General features: G+C 45.0%; 1 protein-coding gene across 2 annotated transcripts; it reads left to right on the plus strand.

Moving 5' to 3' along the window:
- Positions 1-2,027: 2,027 nt before the first annotated feature.
- LOC108117105 (histone-lysine N-methyltransferase 2D) lies at positions 2,028-13,193 on the plus strand. 2 transcript variants are annotated; one of them, XM_017229321.2, is made up of 3 exons: positions 2,028-2,339; positions 8,083-10,659; positions 10,714-13,193. In XM_017229321.2, exons 2-3 carry the CDS (start codon positions 8,092-8,094, stop codon positions 12,793-12,795), a joined length of 4,650 nt encoding a protein of 1,549 aa, XP_017084810.2. In that variant the 5' UTR covers positions 2,028-2,339; positions 8,083-8,091; the 3' UTR covers positions 12,796-13,193. The 2 variants fall into 2 exon arrangements, with proteins under 2 accessions (XP_017084810.2, XP_017084811.2); XM_017229322.2 differs by having other exon boundaries at positions 2,028-2,194.
- Positions 13,194-13,865: the final 672 nt, after the last annotated feature.

The following is a 13,865-nucleotide window of genomic DNA, read 5'->3' on the forward strand; positions in this document are numbered from 1 at the left end:
GCGATCAAAGGCTTCCTTAACGTCGAGGAAGATAGCAGAGCTGTATTGTTTGTTTTCAAAGGCATTCAGAATATGGTGCACAACTCGATGGACTTGCTCAGGAGTCCCATGTTGCTTCCTAAAACCAAACTGGTGGTCGGGAATGGCGTCCTGTATGGTTCTTACTCCCATAATTCTACTAAGGAATATTCTCTCGAATATTTTAGAGAATCTCGATCATGCTTTCGTGTAGTGCAGACGCGTTTTTGCATTGCTGCGGATTTCATTGTGTAGAGTCTATGGACAAGTCCACGTTTGTGGCAAAGCGTAATTCTTTTGTGAATTTCTACGAATTCTTGGTAAAAAGTCAATTTATTTAAGCCCAGTGAATATATGAATGTTTGTGTTTTTTGATATGGAGCTCAAAGGATTTAATTTTCATATTTTAGTAATATTAACTTAACTGTTAGAATATTTCTCGGACTTTAATTAAAAATAGGTTACGTTCCATTTATTAACTTTTGAGTTGGAACAATTACGGAAAAGAAATGCTACTAAAGGTTGTCAAAAAAGTCTTGCGGTATTTTCGCTAGTTGGCGCTGAAAGCGCTTAGTTCTTGTTTTATTCGTCGCATCAGGTCATACTATACCTCTTTGGAAAGTTTATTTCACGCGCTAATATGTTTGATTGATTGTCTTTTCTTTTAAGTCGTTCGTGAGTTATAGCGTCGCAAACATGGAGCAAAATACGATAAAGGCAAAAATGCATCTTAAGCCGCCAATAAAATTTGTGGACCAGCACAACGATGGTATCAACGTTTTCGTTCTGCTGTAGAGGTGGTCGAAGATGCGCCACGCTCCGAGTTTTTTGACAATAGGGAAGCGAGCTTCCATGAGAGGGGCATTATGAGGTTTGCATATTGTTGGGAACTCGTCATCGAACAAAACGGCGCATATTTGACTTGAATCGCATTATTGTAACCAATTTTATACCGCAAGACTTTTTTGACAAACTAATATATTTTTGATATATAAGGAACATCTCTATTGAAATGTTTACTTAATTCTTCAAAATATAATTTTCTTTTTTGAACCATCAAAATAAAAATGAAGTACATTAAATAAAGTTAAGTATTGGTTACGCAATAAATCAATAAAATTATAGAAAGATTGGCCGAGTAAACGTTAACGCACTGAGATCTGAAAGTGATAACCGGCAGCTTTCCTTCGCTTATTTAATGCCCAATTTTTTATTCGCCACAACTTAAAAAGTTTGTGGCCCTGATCCGATTCCGGTTGCGTTTCTGAATGAAGTAATTATATGTATTGCTTTGATTGCTGTTGTCGTTCCAGCGTTTTGTCCATCACATTTTTTCATTGGTGCAAAATACAGAGAATAATAAGTGCTTCCGCTTTCACTGTTTGCTGCTTGGAAGTTCGGTGGCGTTTTCTGAACTAGAGCCACCAAAATATTTTCGTTGTCTTTCGAACAAATGTACGTAACATCAGTCAGTTAGGTACGAGCTTAAAGTCATTAGGCACCTCTTTTTGCGCATTAAATGTTATTTTATATAAGATATTAGAGCTTAATTGAGCGATTTTCCAAATAAAAAGTTTCTGGCTTAATAGGCTTGGCTTGGTCAGCTTTCATTTGGGAACCGAATTGTTTCTGTCTAGGCCCAAACTATTGAAGTGTAAGTAAGCATTTAAGTTCTGGCCAGTAACTTTCTTGTTCAATTAAGTCATTAAGCTGTTGTGGGGGACTTTAATCTTACTTTCTTATCACTAGAACCGAAACAGTTAAACAATTTTATGGAAATCCCTCGGAAGCGGTTCATAAAAATCCGGATTGCAGTTAATAATTAAAATGTTCCACTGCAGTAGATTTGATTTTTGAATTTCCACCACCAGTTACAAGTTAACAGTGCCTCTGTTAACCGTTTTCAACCGCTGGCAGCTGGCAGTTGGCAGCTGTCTTACCTGTTGGCAGTGCTTTCTTTTTAATAAAAAATTTCTTTTGTCGCCGCACAACTTCATTCAGTGCCTGGCCTTCGAAGGCAGCGGTCGCGTCGTGCTCTTCAGCTTTCATTGTGAGAGAAATGCAAATACCAGAAATTCAATATTGAACGCGAGCTGAGAGAAAAGAAAAGTGTGAGACGTGTTTGGAAAATCGAATCGAATTTCGTACGGCATCCTCAACGGAAATCGCAACAACGGTAATTGGTGTGTGTGCGCTCGGTCTCTTTCACTCCCCGTGAGTGTGCCTCTGTGAACTTTATTGGTTTTTTATACTTACTTAAATAACCATCCAATTGTGGAATACTTGGGACACCACTGTCAAGGATATCAGCCAGTTTGGGGGTAAGATTTGTGCGCTAAGCGGTTAGAAATGTTTGTCGGCCAGTACGGTTGCAGCTAATTAGCATGCTGCACTCGACACAAAAGCACACAAAAAAAGAAACCAACTGCAGCGGGCTGCTGCTGGTCACCAGGTGGAAATCAGGGCAGGCCCAGCAACCCACACGAGTTCGTGCCTTAAGTCTTTTGTTTTGCGTCTTGCTTTTTTAGTCGCCGGCCCTTGCGCATCTGCAAAACAGCAGGCGGTGTAAAAAAGTAACAGAGTTTGTTGTACCAGAATAATTATGTACGCAACTACTGTCAAGAGTCGGCTTTTTATTTTAGTCGAGATCTCGCCATGGCTTACTTTCCTACCCATCAAATTCGGTTGACCCACAAATCGTGTACTACATGCTAATTGACGTTAACTTGTTTCCGAGATTCCGCATTCTGTTGGCCAAAAAAAGAAACATTTTCAGGTTCATTGACCATTGCCATCGTCGTATGCTTGGCGTTATGTAAAATGCACAATAATTGAATTCTGGTAATGAATTCACACTTTGCATGAGATCCGATGGGTTGCGTGTCGGCCGCGACTGTTATGCATTGGGCGCGAATTATTTAATATACAGACGAGGAGATAACGAGATCAATTGGCAGCCAACCGTTAGTTAATTTATTACTTTCTCAAAAGGTCGGTGCAGTGTTCCCAATAGGCCAACGCTAAGGAGTACGCGAACTGATTTATAGCCATGGCCAGCGACCCAAATTGGTTGGCAAGCCAGAATCATACTATATGCTTAGCTATGCCAAGCCAAACATAAGCGGAATCAGCAGAACAGCATAAACAGAACTTGGAGCCAACCCATTTACTGGATGGCACGCGCGGGCGCAGCAATTTCTATTGCCGCAGCGTATTGCAATTGCATTAACAACCCAGCAGCCAGCCAAGTGAGCCAAAAAGCCAAGTGACCATAAAAGAAATGCCAGAGGCAGCAGGCCTAAACCGAATTACCTACGAGTATGATCATCTAACCAAATATGGGCGTCTTCTTCTGCCGAGGAAGTCACACTCGGCCACCAAAAACGAACTGACAGCCTTGAAAGATTTATTGGCTGACCAGATCGGCGACGTGTCGCGATTCTGCAAAATGGTATATATCCCCATCAGCGAACATAGTCAATCATCGCTCGCTTATCTTCTGCCTTATCGCTGCTCTCTGAATATGTCTTTCGACTCGGTGATCTTCAGCACTTTCCTTTTTATTTTGAGCCATTGCCCGCAGCTCGTGCTTAGTTTTTCTTCCCACAGTGGAAAAAATGAGAATTGATTAAAATATTTATATTTATTAAAAATCCCACTGAATATGATAATTATTCTCTGTGTACCCAGAGTGATGCCAACTATCTGGCTGTCACTCACGGTTTTCTATACGCTTTTTCTTCAAATCAGCACTTGAACAGTTTCCATTTGATGGCTCGGACAGTACTTTAATAATAATAGCAATTCCATTGTAAAATTCATATACTATGCGCATGTGTGCAGCGCATAATTTTCTCGCTTTGTGCCATAAGTTGTTGTAAATTTTGACTGGCCGTCGTCGACTTCATTAAAACTAATAAAATAGCAACAAATTCAAGTTTTTGGAGAGTGTGTGTGGTGAGGTGTGTGTGTGGCATTTGAAGTGCTGCTCGGCTTGAACTTCACACTCTGGCGGCAAGCTGAAATTTCACCATTTCTCTTTGAAGAACCTGCAAAATGCGTATTATTATAATTAAGATTTCAGGCACGTTGCCTTGACTTTCATTGCCATTTTTTAGACACGGTTAGCGGTCATTTCGGTTTATTGATTTTTTAGTCATTCGGTGATTTGAATTTATTTATTTATTTGTCTTCTGACCGAAGGAATTCCGCCTATTTTGGCCAATGGGGTTATTCATTTCTATATGCTAATCGGCACTTAGCATGTGGGCGTCACTTTCTACATTTCTTCGCCGGCGAGAGAGCGGAAATCCGATTGCGGATTTCCTTGGTCTCTGATTGCTTTCGGTTCACGGGAATTCGCTCGAAATTTCGTGTGATTGCAACACTCGAATGATTCACGAGACTTTGGCCAAGGTGTGTGCACTTGCCAACATTTGTTAACGTTAACTTCAGCCACCAGGCAACAGGCCGCAGAGATCATAGCCGGGATTTATGAGTGTGTGTGGTGTGGCCAAGAGCGATTACGCACCTTAAAAAGTGAAATTTCTTGCGTTGTTTTGTTTCGCCTTTTCGGTTTTTCGTTTTTCGCCAGAAAGAAATGCAAATTAATTCGAATGACTAAGACGGCGGCGATTTTGGGAATAGCAAAATATACCCAAAGGCCATCAAAATGAAAACTGCCTAAGGTCGGGAAAATAACCTCTTTACACGCTGATGATTTGATAATGAAACATAAATCAAATATTTTACATTAATAGTTATTACCTAACTGAGGATTCTTGGACATTTAATGATTTCCATATGAAGATGAAGATTTCCATTTGAATTTTTTAAATCTATATTTTCATTAATTTTTAAATTGCTTAAATATTTTTAATTTGTGCCTTTATGCATTTTAATTTAGCCTGGATCGGTTGGGCCAAAAGCATAGGGTTTTCAAGCTCAAGACAAGACTTTGTCGACATTCCAGTCGCACTCGCCATCGACTGTTTGTCCGATGATCGTTAACGGGGTCAGCTCAGCTACGTACACGGGCTTCAGCCGCTTCTCTCGCAGCCGTTTGTTGGTTTATTTTGTGGTACCTCCATTGGGTATTGGATATCTGCTATCTGCCTGGCTGATTCACCAAAAAAATAAAACAAAACGTGAGGCAGACTGGCGGGCAGGAAGACTGGCTTCCTCGGTATTTGGGGATTACAAGTTGCCTCATACTGGGGAAAGAGAAGTGCCAAGGGGGCAATCAAAAATTTCACTGATTTTTATTATTTTTATTTTGCGTCCTACCGTTCTGGTTTGGCTACTTTGCCGCCGCGTGTACGTTTCTTCTCTGGCTCTGGCTCTGGCCTTTGCTTTTGCTTTTGCTTTGCGGTTAAAGTTGAGGCACAAATTCGGTAAGCCATAAATAATTCTCTCTGGCGCCGTTGCCGCACCACATCCAGCCGCACACACCACAAAAGCGAACAGCACTCAGAAGCTGAGCGAGAAATTTTTGGCTGCCAAAAGTGAAAGTTGCAGCTGCTGCTGGCCGTGCCATTGAAAGAAATAAGAAATGTAGGAAAGCGCTCGCCGAGAGTCCCCTCTAGAGGTCCCCTTCTCCTATCTGGTTTCAAAATCAGCTTGCTAGATAGAGACAGTCTTAAGTTAAGTCTTAGGGTCTGCTCTCCAGATTGGCCCGGGTGTCTAATGACTCTGCTGGTTGCTCTTTGTCAACATTGGCCGCCGCCTCGGGGAGTTGAATTAAGCATTTTCGCTATTATGTGTTTCGTTTTGTCGTCGTAATTATGTTTACCACGCTTTTGATTGCCACTATTTCTGTGCCATTAAAAATTACATCTAATTGCGGTGGTCCGTAATAGACGTGCGACTTTTTCGGGGTGTCTTCCTCAAGAAACAGTGACACCACCCAGCGGGCGAAAGAGGTGGAAAGTTATGGTGTTTATGCACTTTGTGCCTGAGCTTGATTGTGGGAACCGCAAGCGAAATGAGTTAATCGGAGAGACCAGGTCGAATTGTGTAATGTAAAAGCAAAGTGCGACCGGGAAGTGATAACACTAATCCGCAGACTTCCTTCTTCAAGGAAATGGGTCAGCAATTGGGCATAGTTCGTTGAACCCCTCCAAAAAAACGTCATGGAATGCCGTGTCCATAACTCGTTTCAATATTTAAATTTAATTAAATTAGCACTTTCTACGCGACAAGAAAGCCGTGCCTCACATATTGAATAATAATTACAAACAATTAGCACAGTGACCCAGATGCGTAAATTATGAAAATGAAAATGCAGCACTGGCGGCCGCCCAGAAATTCCTTAGCCGGCACACTCATAATGGAAAGTGGCAATCAAGTGCGGCTCAAATGTGCAATGAAACCACGTTCGCATATTCAAAAGACATGTTGACAAGAAGTTTGTGTCTTGAGTCTTTCGTTTTGCCTCACACTTATTTCATTCCAGCGCGTGCTCTTTTAACAATCCAGCAGCGATGACAGGTTTTTATTTGGCATTCGGGGTTCTACAGGAGGATGCTATGTGGCTTCTGCTTGTGTTTGTGCTTCTCTTCGGGTTGTTCTTTTTTATTAGCATACTGATAAAAGCGAACTTGGCCGTGTTAGTATGTGTGTGAAGATGTGGACATTAAAAAATGATGGCAAAAGCAAACAAGTTCCTAAATTGTGACCCAATTACCCAGTTAGGCAGTCTGTTGATACAAGTTTTAGTTGGTCTTATGAATTACGGCCCATCGGTAGAGAGGCATGCCAATTTGAGGCGAACTAGCACTGCATTTGCATAACACTTTGTCTGAATCCAAAAGAACTCAAGAAAGCACAAGCGGTTGGCCAATTCATTGACAATTGAAATGAAAGTTGGTAGCAGGTAAATGGCCAAGCACTTAGATCGGAGATCACTCGCAATTGTTTTGTGTGGCACATGCCGCATGCAATCGAGAGGAAATCTAGACCATAATAATAATAGCAATGGCAATTTGGAGACACCACTGGCAATTGCCGCAATTGCACTTTCATCTGGGATTCTTGCTGCTCGAATCCGAGTGAGTCGTGTGTATGCGCGGCTCTTTGAATAAATTTCTACATGGCTTGATTGACGGGCCGCTGCGATTAAGCGCATAATGAGCCTAGCTCCTGGCCAGATGATTTTGACATTGATGTGGCTGCTCTCCGCCGGTGAGTCAGTCATAATTAGCGCTGGGTATTTCGGCTGGGTGACATTATCGATGTATTTTGATTGAATGAAAGTTGAACTGTGTTTTTGAAAGTGAATTTCTTGTCACGGCAGAAGACCGTGGCGGTGAATCGAAAGCACTGGCGGCCAAATCGATTTCGGATTATTTGGCTTTTTGTTGCGGCAGAATATCGAAGAGGGTTAGACAATAGAAAAAGACTATTGGCTAGGCCAGCGGCTGGCATTTGGCTCGTTTGACATAACCACCACAATGAGCGACCACAACAAGTCACAACTCCCAGACGGGTTTTCCACTCGCTGCAAAAAACTGGCTGCTCACATTTGGTAAAATTTCACTTTTTCCTTTTATTTGCTTGCTGGCAGCGACTATTGCAGCAGCTTTTTATGAAAATCAAAGCAATCCCATCCAGTCACTTGTGGACCAGAGTCAGTGCCAAATTTGGAGCGCACCAGTTGTGTTGTGTTTTGTTGTTAATTGTAAGCGACACTGCCAGTGGATGTTTTGATCTGCAATCATAACTCGAAGGCTACCATCGAATTGTACTGCGCTCTTTTGTTTTTGGCCAAAACACTTCTCGCATAGAAGCAGACACGGTCATGTCTCAATTAAGCCAACCTACGGTGCTTGGTCGGCTGACAAATTGCCGTGAGGCCGTGGTGTTGTCGGGATTCGAGGCAGCAACACCAGCAATCACAGCCAACTGGCTGCAATTTTCGCACCATAAATGTGGAAGCGGTCCGTTGTCAAAGCTTTTGAAGTGACAGCGGCCTTGTGCAGACTTTGAAATCAAGAGTGGTTTCGGTTTGGGCGGAAGGTCTGCGATTCAAATTAAAGATTGCGTTTCTCTTCTCTCTCTTTGCAGGCAAACAAAATGGAAGGCAGTAGCAACATAAGGTTGCTGCTGGCACTAGTGTTGCTGCTTGGTGCAGCAGTAACATCTAGCGGAGAGTCCACCACGGAGACTCCTTCGGCCTTGTTGCCATTGGAGGCAAGAAGTGCTGATGTTTCGGGAGAAGAAGATGTCATTTCCACCAGCTATGTGTTGCCCAATCAGATTTTCAACGAGGGAAAACCTTACTATGCTCGCCAAGATCCCGTCTCGGGTCAGCTAGACTTCAGTGCCAAGAAACCAGCTGGAATCCAGCCGGAGGCCAATGAGGTGGTAGATCCAAACGAGAAGATCGTGCTTAGCGGTGGCAGTTCACCCAACATACATGACTTTTTGAACTTGCCCGTCAAGTACTCTTCTTCAAAGTTCGTTTATCCTCTGGTCTCCAGTTCATATGCCAACCTGAAGTACCAGGGCAGCAACAAGAATTACATCACCAACAAGAAACCAACTTCAGTGGTTGCCCCAGTCACACCCCCACCGCCAAACTATCATAGCTCGAACTACTTCACGGTTCCAACTACAAAGCTAACCGCTGTGACACCCACGGCGGGAGCTTACTACCCAAGTAATCCCACTACCACTAGCACCACAACTTCTACAACTACAACTACTACAACTACCACTACTCGGGGAACTTTGCCGCCTTCGAGGAGACCAGTTACCACCACCACCACCACGGAGGCACCAAGTCCGGCTGCCAAGTATACCACTACCTCAAGGCGGCCCATTCCATTGCAGACGGTCTCCACAACTGCACCACCACAACGCACAAGCACAACCCGCAAGAAGTTTGTGCCTACCAAGAAGTATAGTCCGACAGTACCCAGCACAAGTGGAAGACCAACAGTTAGTCAGGAGGAGCAGCGTCCGGTGAAGGCATCGCCCAGACCCACGCCCAGCAGCAACGATGTGGCACTCACCACCCACCATGCCACGCCACAGGCGGCCATTTTCCCAACAGAGCCCACCACAACCACCAAGATGTACACCACCTCGAGCACAAGTCCACCTGTTGTGTTCACCGAAGGACCCACACCCCCGCCCGCCTTTAGTCCCATTCCGGGAACTGGTATTCCCAACCTGGATCCAGCCGATGTTTACCACACACTGGGGCAGAAGAACACACAAGCTGAAGAACAGCAACAGCAGCAATTGGATAGGCAGCAGCAGATGCAGCAGCAACAGAAAATACAGCAGCAGCAGTATCAAGAGCAGCAGCAACAGCTATATCAACAGCAACAATATCAGCTGCAACTGGAGAAGCAACAACTGGAAAAGCAAAAGCATCCATACCAGCAGCAACTGGAAAAGCAGCAGCAGCAACATCAGCAGCAACAACAACATCAGCAGCAACAGCAACATCAGCAGCAGCAACAACATCAGCAGCAGCAACATCAACCTCAACCGCCAACTCAGCAGCAGCAACCGACTCCTCCAAAATCACCCATGACCCTTAGCGATATATTCAACAGCCTGGCTGAAGAAGAATCCAATGTGGCACAAAACTACCAGCAGAACCAAGGATTCGATGCCCAAGGCAACCTCATTCAGCCTATTGCACCCTCCAAACCATCTCCCTTCGCTATGCAACACCAAGCTCCACAACAGCCAGGACCTCAACAGCAAGGACCACAGCACCCGGGACCACAGCAATTAGGACCCCAGAAATCAGGACCACAACAGCGACCCAACCCTAATGAACAGAAGGTAATCTCTGGCAGTCAGGAGAATTATAGCAATGAGTACGTCTCCTATCAAGTGCAGCAGCCAAACATGATGCAATACCGACCAGTCCCGGGCCAGATCAACAACGTGGTCATCTCTCCGGGCCAGCAGTCAGCTTCTTTTGTTCTCGGCAGTCAGGTGCAACAGGTTAGTGTGGGACACCCAAGCATTGAGAAGGAACCACTATTTGCCAAGGATACGCCAGGGGTGCAATATGGTCAGGTGATCAACGAGGATATCGGCAACATTAAGAGACCCCTTAAGGAACCAGTGCCCCCGAACTATCAACAGATGCCCAGCATCCAGCCCAACTCAAACTTCCATCAGAACGGAAATGTGGCGACATCGGGAGCACCAGGTACGGTTTCGTACCAAGAGCCACCACCAGAGGCACCAAGCCCATATCAACAACTGCCCCTGATTGGATCCAACAAGCGACCATCAAAGAAACCAATGGTGAAGCCTGAGCAGCCTCCTCATGCCTACCCGCCTCCACAATCTTCAACCCCACCTCAAGTGCAGCCTACACAACCAGCTCTGGTTCAGCAAGGAGATGACACCAAGGAGCTTTTGGTCTCGACCAACATTCGTTTCCCTGCTCAGGGAGAAGAGTCACTTGAACTATCCTCATCCGCTGTTATGCAGGGTCCTCCGTCTGGACCCCACATCAATGGCCACGCTCAACCTCTAAGTCTACAACAAATTCAGAACTCCAATCCCGTGGTTTTCCCCAAAGCCCAGGATGAAGCCATTCCTGGCGGAGCAAATGTCCAGATCCAGCAGCATGAAGTGCTCAACCTGAGTCAGCAGAAACCACCATTGGTAAGACCCTAATTCAGACTACTCGGTATAAACTTAACTCTTCTATATCCATAGAAATTCCCTGCCCAGCAACCAGGACTTGGCGAACAACCTTCCCTGGACATGGAACCACCTCCGCGTTATCCAACCACTCTACCAGTGCCCCATGCGCCACCAACTCCTGGCAAGCGACCACTTGGTCCATCACCACCGTCAAACTTCTATAATGAGTTCAACCGCAAGCCACAGAACGGACCGCGTCCCAGCAACCTGCCGAACATTTTGCCTCAATTCCGTCCGAATGCTAAAATCTCCAGCGGACATCCTCCGGTCTTGAAGCAAGAACCAGGCAATATTCGTCTACCCCAGCAAGGCGGTCCCGGTCCTAAGCGTCCGTATAATCCCTCAGTGCCACCCCAGTTTCAGCATCGTCGCCAGCCTTTGCACCAACAGCAGCAGATGATGCAGAAGCGCTATCCCATGAATCGCATTTCAGAGTATCCCGTGGGCCCCAGTCCAGGAGGCGATGTTAACAGGAGAGTTTACAGGCTGCCCCCGTATGGAGGTCAAAATGTGCCCTACCTACCCGATCACATGTATCCCCGTCGACCCCATGGACCTGGTCCATTAAGATCCGTTGATGGCTATCCTGCTGAGCGACATGCCCCCTCAGCTGAACCCTACAAGACCATAGATGCCGAGGCAGCTGCTGACTTCGAGGAGGAGGATCTGGTGATTAACGATCCGCCACAGCCTGTAACTCCCGGCAAAGATCGCAAGGGATTGGAGGAGACAAAACTGGAGCCAGTTGTTACCCTTCAAATGTTGCAGTCCCAGAAGAAGGCTGTGAGCCTTCCTGGCGATGATACGGGGGCGGGAGAGATTCAGGTCACAGCCGATAACGATCCCCAGGAGGCTGAGGCCTCCAAGCTCAACCAGCAAAAGTTGGATCCCAGTGGAATGTACGTAGTCTTCCCGATGAAGGGTGCAGAAAAGAGTCAGAGCGAAGGAGAGGCACCATCAGCTCCTGCCGAATACCAGAACACTCCGTTCTCGGTGATCCGTGATCAGCCCCAGGAGCCGATTCTAAAGAACAAGAAGCCACAGTCACTGCAGCAGCAGAGCAAGGCTCAGCAAGTGCCTAAGGAGAAATTCCCCTATCCCATCGAAAAGCCAGACCCATCTTATTCCGAGCTTCACCCCGATTCACAGGCTGCTGTTCCGGGAGTTCTCGTGGCTCCAAGGATCATTACCGGAGCTCTGGGCACCGGCACAGAAACACCAATCGCCATTGCCTACACCCCGACGGAACCGAATCCTTTCCGCCATGAACAGGGACAGAAATTCTCTAACATCAATCTAGCCACTTCGGTGATTAATGAAATCCGACAGGATACCCAGACAGAGGAGGGTCTGAGCAGTGATTTCGATCTGCGGGGTCAGAATTTCGAGAAGGACTTTATGGCACCCTTTTATCCAAGTGTGAGTCTAGGTAGTGCCAGTGGAGCAGCAGCAGTAAATCCTGCAGCGCCGAGTAACTGGAACATTGTGCCCTCAACCACGGATCAGGCACTCTATGAGAAGAACAACATCAACCGCGCCGATGTGGACACCACAGAGGAAAAGAAACCGAAGGAAGAGCAACCTACAGCCAGTCCGTTGACAGGCGAGAAACCTTCTGAGATGGATAGCTTCCAGCCACAACTTCAGGGTGGTTTCCAACCCATTTATCCACCAGGTTACAAGCATGTCGAGCAGATTGAGCAGGAGGAGATCGCTGTAGCGAAGAATGCTGCCCAAGATCAGCCCATCGCTTTACCATTGGTAGGCACCACTGCAAAGCCTTTGACTTCAACCTCACCAATCAGTAGCAGTAGCAGTTCCACCTCCACATCCTCTACCACATCCACGACTTCAACTACTCACCAGCCTGGTATCGCAAAATTGGATGGCACACTAGCAACCACTAAGGCGCCGATTGTCAGTACGAAGCCCACTCAGCGCAAGAAGTCCACCTTTGAGACGAGCCTGGCGGCCCTGCTCTTCGGAGACGAGGATGAGGAGGATGGCGCACGCAAATCTGCAGAGCTGCCAAAGGCCCAAGCAGGACCCAGGAATGTTCCCCGCATGGGTCCCCGAAGTCTGACGTTGAGCTAAACGGGTGCAATGAGCACCAAAATCTAGTATAGTCCAATTTTAGTTCGTATTATTTATTCAAAGTTTATGAGACAGCAGGGAGATGCCCCGCTTAGAGGTAGACCATGTGGTAATCTAGTTCTGTTCTACAGCTTATAGTTAGTAAGCTCACCATCCAGATATAAAGACCGTCGCCTCCAACGAAACAACACAACCCACGATCCCAGCGACTTTTGCGAGTCTGATTTGAAATGCGAATCTTGTGAACTTTCTCATTGGACTCCCGAATCGTCGGCAATGAGATAAACGCTTTTTTGTATTCAATTTAACAAAAACAAACCTAAAATAGTACTCACAATTTACCAGATTATTGTACCATAGAAAACCATACAAAATAAATATAAATTCTGATATGATAACTTTTACTTAGTGGAATCAATTTGAGTATCCAACGAATCTAGTCACTATCCATGGATCAGAACTTTTTCAAGCCTCGGCAAGCAATGGATTAAAAACGGTGTACAGTGTGTACATTTTGATATTTTACACAAGACAATTTTACGCAGTGTAATAAAATAGTACGAATTTCGTTGCACTCTTTTAGGCACTGACTTAATATGCAATCATATACTCTGTACTTCCTACTTACTTACGACCCTGGTACAGCATTTAAAAGTAATCCCAAATAAAATAAGTAAGGTTACTATATCAGTATCTTTATTATACGAGTACAATAATTTAGTTTACAGTTTTACAAAATTATTTGTTTGCCTGACATGTTTTCGATCTCCGATTTTAGATTTACTTTATTTTAACATATGTTAAAAACCGAAACTAATTTCGTTTATGTGTCTGGGATGGACTGCGATTTCAGTGTGGATAATAATTTATATATATAATACTTATTCATGATCGACCCAAGTCGGTTAAGTGCATTAAAATGTTTGATTGGCAACCGGAAATGAATTTTAAATTCATGATTCTTTAATGTTTGGCTTTTCTTATAACCCATTAACAAGACGATGCAATGAGGTTGACGTGTTATGCTCAAATGGACGACTTACATTCCCTAACAAAATCTGTTCTATACT

The sequence above is a fragment of the Drosophila eugracilis genome, unplaced genomic scaffold (genome assembly GCF_018153835.1).
Source record: "Drosophila eugracilis isolate 14026-0451.02 unplaced genomic scaffold, ASM1815383v1 contig_440, whole genome shotgun sequence".
NCBI classification, from domain to species: domain Eukaryota; kingdom Metazoa; phylum Arthropoda; class Insecta; order Diptera; family Drosophilidae; genus Drosophila; species Drosophila eugracilis.

Excerpts from the sequence above, each read along its gene's own strand:
- LOC108117105 (XM_017229321.2), top strand. The coding sequence starts at position 8,092 with ATGGAAGGCAGTAGCAACATAAGGTTGCTGCTGGCACTAGTGTTGCTG. Across the intron at positions 10,660-10,713 it reads GTCAGCAGAAACCACCATTG|AAATTCCCTGCCCAGCAACC; the intron begins GTAAGACCCTAA and ends CTATATCCATAG.